An 18,388-nucleotide genomic window follows, 5' to 3' on the forward strand; every position below is an offset into this window, starting at 1 on the left:
AATTATACTTTAATAAAACTGTTATTTTAAAAAGTCAATTTTGTGCTGCAGAAATTGAGAACGGAAGTAAAATTACTTAAAAGAAAAAGCACCAATATTATAAAGTTTGCCCCATAAATTAGGAAAAGATTCTGAATTTACTCTTTAACAAAATATGTTACTGTTACAAAAAAAGTGAACATGTATTTAATCAGATCTTGCTAATTTTCTTTAAAAAGACCTCATATTTAGGAACTATGCTTATTTTCACAGGGAACTTTGCACACACACACACACACACACACACATACTCACACACACAAATTAAACTTAAATGATTCTCTGAAGAGCTCATATCACAGAGATTTTATGAGCCAGGAGAAAAAGAAGTATAAATGAAACTAAATGAGGACAGAATATCTCTCATTCAGAGTGAGTATATTATGTTGGATGAGTCAGCTAATTAATGTCAATAACTAAAAAAAAATTCTCCACACAAATAATGGTGTTCTTAAGAAGGGTGTACTTTGAATCACCCATTTTGTAATCAGGAACTAATTGTGATACGTTAATATACCAATTATAAAACACAATCTTCTATGAAACAAAGAAAGACCTCTATTAGCCCTTACTCACAAGAAACAGACTTTAATTCTTCAAAAAGGACTTTATCAGACTTTATTAACTCTGACTGGTGTTGTTCCCTTTACATTACAATATTTTTAAGTAAAGGTGATATCAACAGGTTAAGTATGAATCTTCAATACATAATGTGAGGAAAACAAAAGATGACAAAATATTTTTTAAACAGTTTCTAAAAAGTACAGAGACCATATGTAAGAGGACATTTCTAGACTAAGTCTGTACATAAAGAAAAAGAAAGCAAAGATTATAACATGAGACTACAAAAGAAAAAAATTGAAACAGAGAAGGCATGCAGAAAGATTCCAAGTCAACAAAATTTATATGAAAAGACCACACTGAGATAGAATTAGCTAATTTTTGAAAATTAGTTATTTATAGAAATTATTGTAAAGAACTACCAAAAGATTATGAAAACATATCAGGAAGACTCTGAATATGACTATATTGTATATACTAAGAAAAACTATCCCATCTGAAGAAAGTAATATGGAAAAATAAAGATCCTACACTATCACCTTGTTATATTATTTTTCAGAAATGTTTTTCTCAATTATAAAAATACTAAAAAAATGTATCTTAGAATAAACACAGCTAATTACTAAAAACCCACACAAGTTCTATGAAGACATTTACTAATTTCAAAATAAAGTTTATGACTATAAGGAAAAATTCCCCAACTAGTCATGCAAATATTTGGAATATATACATTTCTATTACCTTACTTTCTGTTGCAACTTGAAAGAGAAGTGTGTAAGAAATTAAGATCTTATGTTTTCTATTATAAAATGGTGATACAGTTCAGAGACATTTTTTCCAGTTTAGAGATAAGAATATTGTTCCTAAAAGCCCTTAATCAACGTACATAATTGGTATACCAAAATATAAAGAATTAGACAAATAAGAACTACTTCAACCATTATACTAACCATTACTTTCCCTACAGAAGGCTAAAATCAAGTAATACAAAAATTTCTATGACTTACATTGTTGTTGCGAGTTTCTACAGCAGGGAACTTTCTGACTATGAACTTCACAGCAGATTCCAGGTTTTTGTCAATAAGGTAGGATGGTTTTGCCTTGGGATCTCCACATGCCTATAAAACAACAGTAATAAAAAAGTGAAATGCATCCTTGTTCTAAAACCAAGTAACAGCAAATCTGTAATCAGAAATTAGAGATATTTATTGTTTTTGGTGAGCAGGTGATAAAATGAATAGGCAAAGTGCAGGGATTGTCACAGCTGAAATATGCAATGGGAGACAGTACAGAGATGTTCTTCTACTGAAAAAAATGCATGGAAAGTTTCAAAGCAGTTAGCGCAGAACAGCAGTGAAGGAAAAAGCTCAAACCTAAAAAAAAAAGAAAAAGAAAAAAAAAGTCTTGGTTTGAGGTAGGATTGTATTCATCTGAAGCTAATAAAATATTACAAAATTAAATATTCAGAAGAGTACTGGAAATGTTTCTAAGTGTTATAAAATAAAAGCTTATGTTTAAATGTCTTTTCCAAAATGTTTTCCTCATTCACTTTAAACATTTTAATACAAGAGCCCTAGTTCGAAAGAACTGGAAGCTGCTAAAATTGTCTTTATAGTACTATAAAGTGTGTTGCCTATTCCTCTGAACATCTGAGTTACAACAGTATTTTTCCATCATACCAGCAGCACTTCAAACAAGGAATCTACATCTGTTCTATATCTCATAAGCACAGAATAAATGGGGATGTTTACATTTTGACCACATCAGCCATACAGCATTCTCTGTAGTAAACTGTAAAGCATTATACAAATGTAAAATATTATTATTAGAAAGAACGTTTTATCTGAACTATTAGCAATACCAAATATAATCGATAATATTCAGTGTTTTGTTACGTGACATTTAATTAACTGCGTGCTAGTGAGATGATATTTCTTAGGGAATTACTAAAATTATAACATTGCTATTGAACTTCTCATTGCATTTTTTTTAAAAATGTGTCCTCTGAAAAAGTTTTATCTCTCTACTATGTGTGAGGAAAAATCATATTGCAATTTAATGTTTTTTTCATTGTTTACTATGGCTATGTTGTGAATTGCAGAAAGAGAAGTTATGAAACATGAAACTGATCTGAAAGCGGGCAAGCGGGCAGAGGGAAGGTGAAAAGCTTTGCAAACCTTCCAAACTTGTCCTTGCTGGGGAAGCATTGTAACAAAAAGAGAGAAAATTACGTGTAAACAATGATTGTCAAACTATGACATACGTTTCAGTAGAGAACTTATGCACCGCAGACTATGAATAACAAAACAAGATTAGAACTATATGGTGCTACAATTTTAAAGGTATTCTAAGTAGCGAGTTTAGTATACAATAGATTTATAGAGTTTATACTATTCATATATATTTAAATACTACTGTGTAAGTGTACAACCATGTCAGTTTCTTGGTGCTCTTTCTAAATAAACTTAAAATAATACTAGAAGGAAAAATGAAGACTACATGCAACTATAAAAAAAGGAGCAAAACCGTCAGTGAAATTTTACATACCTTAAAAAGAAACGGTAGCCAAGAATAAAAATAAATCGTTATTGGATGACTTTTGCACTTCAGCTCAAATTGAAACTACTTTTCAAACATCACCTAACTCCCTTCCAAGTCAAAGTATAAAAATCAATGCAAACATTCCTTCATTTTCCAAATGGAAATAGGAATGCAGTAAGAATTCTCTTAACGCTCAAACATAAGCAGATAAAATTAACTTAAGAAATTTAGAACTTCATAATCCTTAACCAGATTGACACAAGGCAACTATGCAAATTCCATTTCAACATCATAAATACTAGAATACATCTGACTTTTCCTCAGAGTAGACTATCATTTGTTCAAAATATTATTTCTCATAAACTAATCTGCCAATTAATCCACTTCCCAAAAAATATACTATATAATAAGTATAACTAAGAACCACAAACTAAGAATTTGTCCAAATAGCAATAGCTATAGATTAGCATTTCCTTACACCGATGATACAATGAAATCAAGTTCCCTAAATATGCCTGAGGTGTGCAGAATCCTAAAATGATTCCAAATTACATTGTTTTTTCTTTTCTTATTACATTCAGTTTTCTAAGGATATGTTTTATCTTCCACATTCTAATATTTAAAAATTTAGCTATCCATTCTAACAATATTAGTGACTATCGAATAATGAAAATACGATAGACTACCATACGCATTTCCATGATCACAAATTTCACTGTATAAGAATTTAATCAAATATCTGAAAACTAACATATATGTATTTTCAAATATATAGATGCATGTACATATATGAGGAACTCTTCCTTCTTACACTGGAAACAAAAAGAATGAAATTTCATTTCAATGGAAAAATAAATGATTGCATAATCTTTCCTTGAAATTGATTTACCTTTTTCCACACTGCTTCAATGAGCCATGTCTAAATATACTATAATGGGAGGCAGAACACAGACTCTAGAATAAGACTTACTGGGTTTCAATCTTCACTTACAATCCATAGGACCTTGAATATGTTACAAAATATCTCCTAGACTGTTTCTTCATGTTTAAGTGGGGAAATCAGTACTTACCTCATAGGGTCATTATGAGGATTAGAAAAGAGACAGATAAACCATGTACAGTATTTAGCATAAGGGCTAGCACATAAGTGCTCTAAAATGCTCTAAAAATGTTAGCTGCTGTCAATAACAGCCTCAATAATTATAATTACCCAAGAAAATCTCATATGAATAGTAACTGCAAAATAGTCTTTCTCATAGTATACAGAACTAACAATGACTACAATTCCCTTTTCCAATCACACATTTCCTTCATTTGTTTCCTAAATGCCAAATATGTTGTACTTATAGAAAGAGTCAAGCCTAGTAGTTAAGAACATGAGTTCTAAGAGAGGCTGTCCATGTTCATATCCTAACTCCATCACTTCTTAACTGCATAATTATAAGCAAGTGATTTTACCCCTCTGTGCCTCAGTTTTTCCATCTGTAATTGCAATTAACCGTAAAAAGTTTTTAGGACCATTACATATGTGCATGCAGGCACACGTGCAGTTTACATAGATGTTTGGAATACCATGAGCACTCAAAAATGCCAATAGAACATACATGGCTCATAGATACTAGAGAGAAGCACTAGCCCCTATTTTATTTTTTCTGAAATCAACCTGCTTGATTTATTTACTTAATACCAACAGAGACACTGTGTATGGAACACTCAGGCAAAAAAGAAAAAGATCAAGAAAAAAAAACAATGAGTTGACTAAAAGCTAACATCTATGTAGTTAACATCTGCCAAAAGCCATACTAAATAATTCAGTTAACAAGGGTTTCCTCCTATACCAAAGCAGTACAGCAAAATTCCAACTAACCAGATGTCTCAGTTTATAAAAATTAATATTCTTCTCCACCCTTACTCAAAGCATTTCATTTTCAGGACACAGAGGACAAAGAAATCATAAAATAACAACCTACATTTCAAAAACATTGTCTGCAGTTGGTACACCTGAAACTCTACCTCATCCTACTATAACTACAATATTACATAAAATTAATCTTTCGGGGCGCCTGGGTGGCACAGCGGTTAAGCGTCTGCCTTCGGCTCAGGGCGTGATCCCAGCGTTACGGGATCGAGCCCCACATCAGGCTCCTCTGCTATGAGCCTGCTTCTTCCTCTCCCACTCCCCCTGCTTGTGTTCCCTCTCTCGCTGGCTGTCTCTATCTCTGTCAAATAAATAAATAAAATCTTAAAAAAAAAAAAATTAATCTTTCACTCTCAAAAGTATCACCCTTTTAAGTGCCACCTTTAAGAAAACTACATATACTACTATACTTAGTTATTAACAAATTTTAGATTGATGCGCGTCAGAAAGGCTTACCCAAAAGACCTAAATCAAACAAACTTGAATACTTCTATCTTCCCCACACCAAAAAAGAAAAAGAGAAAAAGAAAAGGTGCGTACAGGGCAAAATTGCATCTAAATAACTGAACCTTACAGCCCTACCAAAAAAAAAAAAAAATTTTTTTTGCATAATTGGTTACTAAAAGATCTATTTCATTAGACAAAAAGGAAACCATTTCTGAACCACAGAACTTAAAAAAAAAAAAACCAAAACCCCAAAACCGTGTATTTCACTTTATCTTGACTCAGCATGCTTTCATAATGCATAAAATACTGTAATTTGAAATTCCAGAAGATCTAAAGGAAATTTAAATATTTATGTACTTAAATTTCCAGTTCTCACAACTGCAATTTTATTTTCTATGAATAGTCTACTTATCTTTAAATTCAACAAAGTTATGACTATTTAATGTGGAAGATAAAACTACACTAATGTTAAAGGGAATACTTAAATATAATAATTAAGAAATCTGTTTCTGAGTCAAGAGCACAGCCCATATGCCTTCCTAGCAAGCTGAACCTCAGTTCTTTAATCCATAAAATTAAGGGTACTAACACTACCTACTTCGCAGGGTAGACTGTTCAGATTTTTAAAAGACAAAATGCACATAAAGTGCTTATTCCAATAACTGGTATGTAAACGCGTAATAAATAAGTTCTGAATAATCATCTCCTGTTTTTTAAAATAAAATTTCTCAAAACACATGGATATCTACAGTGAGTTCCCAATTATCAAAGTAAAATTTTCCATTTAACCAATTCTAACTCAGTATTATCAATCAACAACTCCAAGTTCATTTTTTTCACAAAACATAAATATAGTATTATTACCAAAAATAAAAACAGAGATGTTTTAGAAAACCACGTAATATTTTATTCAGGCCACGAAATAAATATCTTTGACTAGAAACCTCAAGACCAGACTTTACGTGATTTCAAAGTATAAGTTTAAAACAAATTTTTCTGCCCATCTACCACCAAAACCCCTTCCCAAGTCCTTTCCCCCGGCTGTCAAAACATTAAGATTACACACTACAGATTAACTTTACATGGTTAATGCTACCTATTTTTTCAAAAACTTACCATGATGTTACAAAAATCAAATACAGAAACAGTCCTCAATCTATTCATAAAAGATTAAGGAACAATCAAGAAAAAAGAAAACAAAGACCCAAGAGTGAGGAGTAAAAAAAGAACATTTACTGGGCACCTGTTGTGTATAAAAACATCTATGCTTTTGAAACTGTCTAAAGCATCTCTCAACAGATAGGAAAGGAGCATCAAAAATTAAGTGACTTGCTCAAGGTTTAGCTGTGAGCACCTAAAGATTCCAAAGCACTAAAAATGCTTATCTAAAAATATACGCTCAGAAAAACAGTAAAAAAAACATGTTCCATTCTCTCAATACCTCAACCACTCAAAACTTTCATTGGAGTAATTACTATCAAACGAAAAATCTGCTTAGTTTCATCATTGTTTAAGTCCTAGTCTAACTCAGCAATAAAACACATTCCTTTGCCAAAATACTGTAGAACAAACCAATTTTTTAAATACAATAATGTAATTAAAAAAACATGAACAAAATTCCAGAGTTCAGAGTAAGAATGCTATTTTTGAGAGTACAAGAAAGAAACTAGCCCTATCTGAATGTCAGGGAAGAAGAGAAAAATGCAAAATGTGACCAATTTATGCTAAAAACAGGAATTTAATTTTTACTCAATAAACAAGAAAAACCATAGTTTTTAAAGCAGGTTTTGCAAAATTAAAAGCATACCAGGACCAAGATTCTCCCTTGAGTCTTCAAGGAAATTAGCTGACATTAATGCCTAGAATAAGGACGGACATCACCTAAAATCATGGACTAGAGAAAACAACTTACCTATCATTCTTTTATTTTCTAATTTTAAAAATGAGAGTAATACAACGCAAATTTTCAATAAATATTGGAAAATCTATCAAGAGCAAAACGAGACTTAAATTCTCATATTAGTGGCTTTATTTCCAATTATTTTGTTTTTTCATGTGTATCACCTATATTTTGACCAACCAATCTGCTTTGAACTTCCCCTTAAGCTTGGGTAGGTGGAAAAAAAAAAAAAAAAAGCAATGCACTGCTAAAATTTAGATTAAGAGGCTTCATTGTAAAGTATACTGGAATTATTGGAAATGCTTTAAAATTAATGCAAATTCATCAATAACTACCTGTTATTTAGAGCCAATAATAGCCAACTTAATTTACATATATGTATATATATCATATATATACACATATACATACATATACATGTGTATATATAATGGTTATTGCTTTCTAAGCACAAATCCTGGGAATATCACAAACTTAACAAGTATTTCAATGCATTCTATACTTCAAAATTACTAAAAATTTTAATGATTCAAATGAGTTACTAATTACTATTCAATTCACAAGAAGAGGTATATGTCACTATTGCTCTTAAACATTTTTCAGCTTGCAATACAGAGAAAATCTCAATTTATAAAACAAAGGTGTTCTATAGGTTTTCTCAAGTATTATATGTGGCCACATTTTTACTGTTGTGAAGAAACTGCTCTTGGGGCACCTGGGTGGCTCAGGCAGTTAAGCATCTGACTCTTGATCTAAGCTCAGGTATTGATCTCGGGGTTGTGAGTTCAAGCCCTGTGTTGGGCTCCACTTTACTAAATAAATAAATAAAAATAAAATAAAATAAAGAAAATAAAAAAGCTGGGGCGCCTGGGTGGCACAGCGGTTAAGCGTCTGCCTTCGGCCCAGGGCGTGATCCCGGCGTTACGGGATCAAGCCCCACATCAGGCTCTTCTACTATGAGCCTGCTTCTTCCTCACCCACTCCCCCTGCTTGTGTTCCCTCTCTCGCTGGCTGTCTCTATCTCTGTCGAATAAATAAATAAAATCTTNTTCTGCTATGAGCCTGCCTCTTCCTCACCCACTCCCCCTGCTTGTGTTCCCTCTCTCGCTGGCTGTCTCTATCTCTGTCGAATAAATAAATAAAATCTTAAAAAACAAAAAAGAAAAGAAAAAGAAAAGAAAAAAGCTGCTCTTTAAAGGCCCACTGAAGAATACACTCCTGAAATACAAATACTTATTTTGTACTTGGATAAGGTAGATATCAAACTATAATGTCAGAGAGTAAAAAAGGAAGTTTAGAAATGTTTCCCAAAGATAGTCTTGAGCTGGATTTAACAGGGGAAAAAAATGAACTTATTAAATGTCCACTTTATTTCAAGCCCCCAAAACAGATTTAATAACAATAGCCTAAACTTACTCATTTCTTACTCCTGTGCCAGGCACTGCACTAGCACTTTAGATGAATTAACTCACTCAACCTTCTAAAGTTAATTAACGAGTATTCTACAGACATGGGAGAACTGGAATATCTATTTAAGATTTCAGGAATTAGAATCAAAAAGATTAACACATGGCTTAGAAAACAAAAATATATAGCTTAGAGCATAACAAAAGCTGAGAACAAATAAGTACTCTGTGGATGGTTTTGCTAGTAGAAAGTCTATATGTAGCCCAGCATTACAGAAATTTAGTTTTACCCCAGAAAACAAAATTATATCACTATCATGAATAACTACCTGAGAAAGAAATCAGAGGTATTAAAAACTTACATTTTACTTACTTCAGTGTCTCTTAACATCAGAATCACTTCAGGGTAGTAATTGGAATAATTACTATCATATGAAATCATATGAACTAGTGACCCCACCCAGTAGGTTTGGGTCAAGATACAGATATATTTTTAAAAACATTTTTAAATGATTATGTTGTGCATCCCTGGCTAAGAACCAATGGTCTCCTCAACTTATAAATAAAGAAACTATAACCCAGAACAGCTAAGTAACTTATCCAAAGTTTAAAAGATAGTATCAGAGCTTTATCTAGAATCTAGCTCTCTCAAGCTACAGAATATACTACAAGTATGTAAAACGATAGAGAAGTTTAGAAACTATATGCCAGCAAGGACATTAGACATTACTAGGGTTTTTATAACCTTATATATTTCATATCTTTATATATCCTGCCGAACAAAAGTTCTGAAATCTTAAATAATGACTGACTACACCTTGTCACTGCCTACCCAAAGCTTCTATTCATACTTCAAAATCAAGCACAAAAGTCACTCTCTCTTCTTCCCCAGGACAGAATCTTCAATGCCCTTCTCAAGACTCCCATAAGCACACTTAAAATACATTTTAGGTAAAATATCTGTAAATCTCTCAACCTACTAAAATGTGAATTTCTTGGCATTGGAGACTGCATCTTCACTTATCTGTCTCCCTAGCGTCTGTGAAGACATTCAATAAATAAGGAGTAACTGCATGCATGAAAAAGAAACCCTCAAAATTTGGGACTAACTAAAAGAATAGTTCATATGATTTACAAAATACTTTTTAAAATGCAGTTTTATTACTATCAAGTATCTAAAATAATCAACTACACAATAAGAAAGTATTTTCCAAAACAGGCTCTTACTTAAAACAAGAAATTTCTTTGAAATTGGCATATGTACAACCCTACTTACAAATTAGCAATTCAAGAGCTTATGAAGTTTGTTAACTTATTTAAGTAAAACATTGCAACATATTATTTGATGAAATGATTAATCAGGAGATTGTCTCATTACTGTTAGAATAAGTAAAAAAATCTGCCAAAGACTAAGTATAGTACTGCAAATTCCTAAAAGGAGGAAAAGAAGATTTTACTACATTTACTGATAAAGCCAATAGTAAAAACAGCCAACAAAAAAACACATTTTGAGAATAGAAAAGAGTACTACTAATTTCTAATTACTAATTTCTCCCCAAGAGAGAAAAACAAACTTACTGGTGGATTTTCTTAATTGCATTTCTTATATTTCATGTTACAGAATTTTCAATGTGAAAATGTTACCATTTAACTTTATGTAAAATTTAAAATGAAAAAGTACATCAGATAGTCCAAATTTAGGAGCACCTGGGTGGCTCAGTCAGTTAAGCATCACACTCATGATTTCAGCTCAGGTCATGATCTCAGGGTCCTGGGACAGAGCCCTAGGTTGGGCTCCTCACTCAGCAGGGAGTCTGCTTAAGATTCTCTCTCTCCCTTTGCCCCTCCCCGAACTCTCTCTCTTGCTCTCTCTCAAATAAATAAATAAATCTGTATGGGGCTCCACACTGGGTGGGAAGCCTGCTTAAAATTCTCTCTCCCTCTGCCCCTTCCCCCTCCCATCCCCTTTCCCTACCCTGCACACTCACTCCCTCTAAAAATAAAAAAATCCAAATTTAATTTGGAACAAAATATACCTTCAAGTAGGGAAATGACTGCATGTGTTCTTAAAATTAGGAAAGACAAATGCTATTTATTTCTTTTAGTTCACACTTTTCCTTTCTGCTTTATAATTACTCTTACCCCAATTCAAACAAAATTTCCTATTTCTTTAATATTGTTTATATGGTTAGTGCTTTCAATTTTTATATTTTAATGGCAGGGGCTAAATTTTAGAAATAATCACAAAGAAAAAATGCACAGAACATGAAAAGCAAAAACAAAATATACTTCTCCAAAAACTTTTGAATAAACTGAATTTTAAAATTCCTAATTCTAAACTATTTCTCATTTTAATACATTATAAAGCTAAACAGAAGTCTCCAATAATAATCACTATGGGGGGGGTACCAGGGTGGTACAGTCAGTTAAGCAGCCAACTCTTTTTTTTTTTTTTTTAAAGAGTCATGGTGTGACTTACTTTATTTATTTTTATTTTTTTTTATTTTTTTTTTTTTATTTGACAGAGATAGAGACAGCCAGCGAGAGAGGGAACACAAGCAGGGGGAGTGGGAGAGGAAGACGCAGGCTCATAGCAGAAGAGCCTGATGTGGGGCTCGATCCCAGAACGCTGGGATCACGCCCTGAGCCAAAGGCAGATGCTTAACCGCTGTGCCACCCAGGCGCCCCAAGCAGCCAACTCTTGGTTTCAGCTCAGGTCATGAGATTGAGCCCCACATGGGGCCCCAGGCTGAGCATGAAGTCTGCTTAAGACTCTCTCCCCCTCACTCTCTGCCCTGTGCACTCTCTCTCAAATAAATCTTTTTTTTTTTTTTTAATAATCATTCTGGTACACTGATAGTATGATCTCAATGATCTTTTCATGCAAATCCATGAAAGTTCATACAAAATAATATACAATAAAACCAAAAATTATTTCTGTAATGAAACTGCATATTTCTGGGGTGCCTGGATGGCTCAGTCATTAGGCATCTGCCTTCGGATCAGGTCATGATCCCAGGGTTCTGGGATCAAGCGCCACATTGGGCTCCCTGCTCAGCGGGAAGCCTGCTTCTCCCTCTCCCACTCCCCCTGCTGGTGTTTCCTCTCTCGCTTTCTCTCCGTCCAATAAATAAATAAAATCTTAAAAAAAAAAAGAAAGAAACAAAGAAACAAACTGCATATTTCTTTAAGGTTACTGTGTGTTCAAAATCTAATTATATCTACCACAAAAATGTCAATAATGACTATAAATCTAATGGCAAAAATAATTAAATTAGAAACCATACTTAGTGGTCAATTAAAAAAAGGTGCCGATCTAAATTCTTATTATTTTCTAGAATAAGAATTGCACAGGGGTGCCTGGTTGGCTCGGTTGCAGTTCTTGATCTGAGGATCATGAGTGAAGAGTCCCACACTGGTTGTAGAGATTATTAAAACATAAATACATAAACTTTTAAAAAAGGGAATTGGGTAAATTATTTAACCTCTCCAAATTCAACTGCTTTATGTATAAATAAGTACATCATAGATCTAAGGACAAATTAAAGAAAAATACAAACAGTATACAGTAAAGTCTCAATAAAATGGCAGCTAACATTAATTTCATTACACATTATTTTTACTGGAAAATAAAGAGATGAAACTTTTTAGTTCTAGTAGCATTTAAGTATACAACTACTGGAGCTGACCCAAAATTTCTGCTGGAATTTAACTTAATGCGAACAATTCCTAGGAAATTATCAAACAAGAATATGGATCAGATTTTCAATCATCATAACCAGCAAGGACAAGAACTTCCAACCCTGACAGACTTTTTCATCCGGGCTTCCTCATTTTTTACATATTGGATATAGCTAGCTAAGTATGTTCATTCCTTTAAAATTTTCTTACAGTGTAAGTATACAAGCAATAGATTAAGGGCCCTAATTTCATTTATATGTAAACTGCACTATGCTGCTTCAATTTTTGTGAAGAGTAATTTAATCAAAATATAATAAAATATGCATGCACATATGTTAGCATTTGTACAGAAAAGGATGTAAGCATATAAGGCTTATTTTTAAAAGTGGGAGAAGGGCAGGCAAAGAATTTCTGAAGTAACACAATTCTCTTATGTTTGAGTTTCTGATAATAAACATGTATTCCTTATTATTAAAAAAATAAAAAAATTTAAAAATAAACATGTATTCCTTCTGTACAAATTAAAAATGCTTAATATTGACAAGTTATTTAACAAGTCCACAAAGGATAATCTACCACTGCCACTTGAAAAAATAAAAATAATTTTTTCCTAAGTATTTTTCAGTGATCTTTATCTCCTCAGCCTACCATCCAACATAACAAGAAAAAAAAATTATCAAATCCNGAATAAATAAAATCTTTAAAAAAAAAAAAAAATAAAATAAAATAAAAAAATAAAAAAATTTAAAAATAAACATGTATTCCTTCTGTACAAATTAAAAATGCTTAATATTGACAAGTTATTTAACAAGTCCACAAAGGATAATCTACCACTGCCACTTGAAAAAATAAAAATAATTTTTTCCTAAGTATTTTTCAGTGATCTTTATCTCCTCAGCCTACCATCCAACATAACAAGAAAAAAAAATTATCAAATCCTCATTTTTACAAGCAGCTTTCCTGAAAAATAAAGTTACAAATGGACATGAGAGGATCTGTTTAAATAAATAATATATATTATTTAATTCAGATTTATGGAGTGATGTTTCCTTCTAACCATGTTTAAGGCTCCTAATAATGAAAACCCAACGGGGAGAAAAAAATCTCCTAATAATAATACTTACTAGACTACAATTTGCTACAAACCCATCTTTGGAGCATGTTTCTGCTCCTGATTGAGGAACAGACAAAATAACGCCCTAAATGAAGAGAAACAACACTGAAAGAGAAAACTAAACCTGGTTCCCTCCCTTTACCTTGCACTGCACCCTTCCCACACACCCTTTTTTCACCCTCCATTAAATAAGCAGATACTAGCTAAGGACCTTCAATTTTTTTACACTGCTATTCTACTCATTTTTTCCTCATAAAATAAATATATCCAAAATCATGGGGAAAAGACTATGAAAAAAAGGAAAAATAGCCTCTAATGAGAAATTTTTTTTTTAAAACAAGTGCAAGTGCATTGAAACTTGCAAACAGATGCCATTCAAAAAAAAGTTTGCAATAGCTGGGTGGGTCTTCTTTTGTCCTTTAGAATTAAGGCAATAAAGTAACAAGAAAAATTATGCAAGCATTAACTGAAACCTTTTTGGTACAGAATTATCAAGTTCACGCAGGTGACAGGTAGGAAAAAGAGAGGAAACAAAAAACCAAATAGATATATTTTCTGAACTTAGCAAAAATGTTTTGGTATTTGTGAATGTGTTTGCTAATAGCAGTAAAATTTTGAAAAAACAAAGGTTGCCCCAAAAAGTTGCTGAGACTCCTAAATAAATACTATCTTACATTCACAGAAGTTTTAAACTATTTTCACACTGTTATTGTCTTTTATCGTCATAAACAATCCCATGATGTAGGCAGAGATGGGACTACCATCTCTGTATTATAGAAAACTAAACTGAGTTCAGTTACTATTTAAAATGGGCTATGACTTCTACTTGTAAAGATAAGATAATCAGAGCTAGAATGGACTTTAGCATTCCTTTTACAGTTAATTTTCCCCTGTTTTACAGATGAGGACAAAATGAAGTTCAGGGAAGTCAAGACACCTCCCAATGTTACAAAACTCTTTGTGACAGACTGAAGACTATAATACAGGTCTCCTAAACCCTGGCCCAGTACTCCACTTCCACAACCACACTGCCACAACCACACTGCCTGCCATGCCACAGTAACAGATATAAAAGTAGCTTGGAAAATGTTAAAAATCAACATATAAGTGAGTAGTATTATCAGGTCTGGAAAATGACATATTTTCAATAAAAAACAGAATTTTTAAGGATTCAAGAAACAAATTTAAAGTAAAACTACCTACCACCTTCATGTCTTTTCCCTAAAATCCTCCTTCATGTGTTCCACATTCCTGATGCGTCTACAAATCCCTTAAAATTTCCATAATCTGTACATATTAAGATCTCAAAAATTTTTCAACTGATGAAATTTTCTTTAAAAAAGCAAAACATTTTCAACAATCATGTTACACTCCTGTAATAAGCATTAAAGCATATTATTATTTTTTTTTTTAAAGATTTTATTTATTCAACAGAGATAGAGACAGCCAGGGAGAGAGGGAACACAAGCAGGGGGAGTGGGAGAGGAAGAAGCAGGCTCATAGCGGAAGAGCCTGATGTGGGGCTCCGATCCCGTAATGCCGGGATCACGCCCTGAGCCGAAGGCAGACGCCCAACCGCTGTGCCACCCAGGCGCCCCAAAAGCATATTATTTTTGATTACAGTAACTTACAAAGTTATTTTACTCAGGTCACTTAAGTATTTTCATTGTATATGCTCACTAAAATATTTCCATGCAGACTTCCACCTGAAACAGAGCAATCGGATCTGACAATCAAATCCACATATGCATTAATAAAAATGTGGTAACTGATTGGTAGACATGTATTATGTAGTGGAAGGTTTTTTTGTGGTTTTTTTTTTTTTTTTTGAGGACTGTAAGAGATTGGGATTGAAAAGATTAGGTAGCTCATACTGTCATAAAAATGCAGACTGCATGAACCTTATAAACACATGGTGAATGAATCTTACTCACTTTTTTTGGCAAGATTTTTGAACAAATGTTTCAATCCCTAGCCAGCCAGGAAGATACGCCAGTCTTATAGACAACTCTATAGACTAAAAGATTCAAAATCTATCTGATGCATTTGTATGCAAAATTACACAAGGAGAGCAAACCAAAAGCTATTATTAAAACTAGACCAAGATTAAATACACACTCATATGTTAAATACATATGCATCATAAATTGTGTACTCATCCATTCAACAAGACTCAACCAAAAAGACTTCGAGGACCAGGTAAAGGCCCTGAGTATTCCCAATTCAAAAATGAGTAACACTCTCCCTGCCCAGAGGGAACTCACAACCAGGCAAGGGAGACAAAATATTTCTCAATAAACTCTGTGTGTTAAGTGCTGAAATATAACATTTCAATAACTCAAAAATATCTGACACTTGGATGTAATAATCATGTTCAACTCATTTTAAATTTCACTAGCTCAGTAACACAAGAGCCTAAAGTTTCTCAAAACACGAAGTGAAAAAATACGCTTTTAAGGCTGTGAACTGAATAAGAGTTGAAACGTTTAAAATTTAGTTTAATCTTATGTACTTTATGAAGGTGAAATGGGTAACGTTTGGTTGTATTTATACCATAAAAATGTTTAAATGCATGCTTAAAAAGGAATTGTGCCAAAAAGCCAAATCACTTTTGATGTTACTCTCACTTCCTCTTCTGAAAACCATCAAAACCACAATACCACAGGTCTAGTAATTTTTAGTACTGCTTGACTTGCCCGTTTTTTTGGACAAAGTTCATACAGGAACCAAGTTCAAAGTTTGTTAAGAAGCATAATCTCACAAAAAAGTTCGGGTCAATACAACCTGTAAGTAATACTACCAAAATTAAGTTCTTTGCAACTACATAAATTTATAACCGAGGCTGTTTGGTAAATGCAGAGAGCTTCTTTGTAATGATACTGAGCTCCTGCCACATAAGATGTAACAAACTGAACAGACATGTTGCAGTTACTCTCCAGATTTTACTGTGCTTAGAGGCAAACTAATCTTTCAGGTAAGCAACTCGAACATAAATTATCCTTATCCAAAATCTATCACTATTAAGCCAGGACAGTCTTCTCCTTTAAAATTTCAATAGCTACAACAAATTGTTGGAATAAATCCGTTTTATACTTGAACCTCATTATATGGACTTCAAAAAAAAGTATTTCTTCAGCAGCCCTAATTTACACACGTTATAATTCTACTATAGTCAAGCTAAGGGAAATACTCATGATATATTAAAAGGCCAACAAAAATAATTATGAAGACATGACATCAAATACACATTGGAAACTCAAAGGATGTAGATTGTACCCAAAAATCTCTTTAATTTTCCCTTTACCAAGTTCTGTGAAACTTACTAACCTTGCCTTAAAAGGAAAAAAATTTTGGTTCGTTTTCCCTTAAGATAAAGTAATACTCTATCTTTACATCTATTTTTCTTAACTCCAACTCAGCCTTCCATTTCTTCATCTGTTGAAGCCATTTAAAGACTTTCAATGGGCCTATTAGCTACAACTAAGCAAATTTTTCTTTTATGTTATAAACCAGCAATAATAGCAACATATTTACAGTTTTAATTTTGTACCGATACCGAACTTTAAGAAACGGTGTTTCGGCACTATAAAGGTTGGAAAAACTAAGACGAGGAGGAGTAAAGAGGGATGGGAGAGAAGGTTGTTATTCCTGTTCTAGTGACTCACAGCCCAGAAGTATTTCAGAAGAAAATTGGTTCCACCCTCACTTCCCTCTCCTCTCCACCCTCGAAATAATTCAATTGTCAGCATGCTCTCAAACGACTTTTATTTAGCAATCTAAAATAAAGTGGCGAGTAGAGATGCGGGGTTCATCCTGATTAGCAATTCCCTTCCCACATTCACAAACCAAAAACTGAGAAAAAACTGCTACCATCTCCTCCAGATTCCTACCACTCAGCCTCAGTTATGAACACCCAAGTTTTCCTATGCTCTCCCCGCCCCCATCTTGCCCACCCTCTACCCTCCCTTTCCTGTTGACCCCGTTCCGGGGGCGGGGGCGCAGAGGAGGGGGCGGCAGCGGCGCCCCTCTCCCTGTGCCGGCCCGGCCGGATCCCACCGCTGGGAGCGGGGAAATGGCTTCTCTCTGCCTCCGGCCGGCCAGCTAGCCACCGGGGGAGGCGCCGGGACTCCGCATTAGGCCGCGGCGCATCTCAGCGACCCCGGGCCGGGCCTGACGCGGCACTGCCGTGATTTCTGCCGTGGGCGCCGCCCGCTGCCCCCCACCCCCGGTTCTCTCCCGCCGCCCCCACCGCGGCCTCGCCGGCCCGTGCGCACCTTTTTGATGTTGTAGAGGCGAGTCAGCATGCCGACGCCCCGGTCGTTGAGGATGGTGAGCTTCTCCGCCAGCTTCTGCTGACTAGGCTGCAGCACGGAGCGCGACATGGTGGTGGTGGTGGTGGTGCTGGTGGTGGTGGTGGTGGTGGTGCCGGTGCCGCCGCCGCCGCCGGCCGCCTCGCGCCCAGTCACCGGCCCGCGGCCTCCGCGTCAGCCTCTCTCGGGCCCTCCTCCCCCCAGCCCGCGACCTCCGTCTCAGGGGAGAGCGCCCATGACCCCTGCGCCCCAATCCCACGCGGGTGACAGAGCGAACCGCGGCAGACGCCTCAGGGTCCCTTCCCCCGCAGCAGCCCGCCCCGGCAGCCTCCTGCCTTCCGCCCGCCGCCCTTCCGTCCCCACCCCCGGCGCTCTCCGCCCCAGCCCCCCACCGAGCCGCCTTCCCCGGCTCCTACACTAGGTGTGGCGGCGGCGGCGGCGTCTCCGGCGGCTGAGAACGAGGCAGCTTCT

At 34.9% G+C, this 18,388-nt stretch overlaps 1 protein-coding gene across 2 annotated transcripts in view; it reads right to left on the minus strand.

Annotated features, from left to right (window-relative positions):
• The window catches only part of NCKAP1 (NCK associated protein 1), a 107,316-nt gene extending 89,013 nt beyond the window's left edge, over positions 1-18,303 (minus strand). The window contains exons 1-3 of one of the 2 annotated variants that reach the window (XM_034654822.1): positions 17,882-18,303; positions 2,778-2,795; positions 1,608-1,718 (exon numbers count right to left, since the gene is read on the minus strand). In XM_034654822.1, the coding sequence (XP_034510713.1) occupies positions 1,608-1,718; positions 2,778-2,795; positions 17,882-17,989 (237 nt within the window). In that variant the 5' untranslated portion in view covers positions 17,990-18,303. The remainder of the gene's footprint in view (positions 1-1,607; positions 1,719-2,777; positions 2,796-17,881) is intronic. The other variant, XM_034654823.1, reaches the window with a different exon arrangement.
• Positions 18,304-18,388: the final 85 nt, after the last annotated feature.

Source organism: Ailuropoda melanoleuca, chromosome 2 (genome assembly GCF_002007445.2).
Source record: "Ailuropoda melanoleuca isolate Jingjing chromosome 2, ASM200744v2, whole genome shotgun sequence".
Classification (NCBI taxonomy): domain Eukaryota; kingdom Metazoa; phylum Chordata; class Mammalia; order Carnivora; family Ursidae; genus Ailuropoda; species Ailuropoda melanoleuca.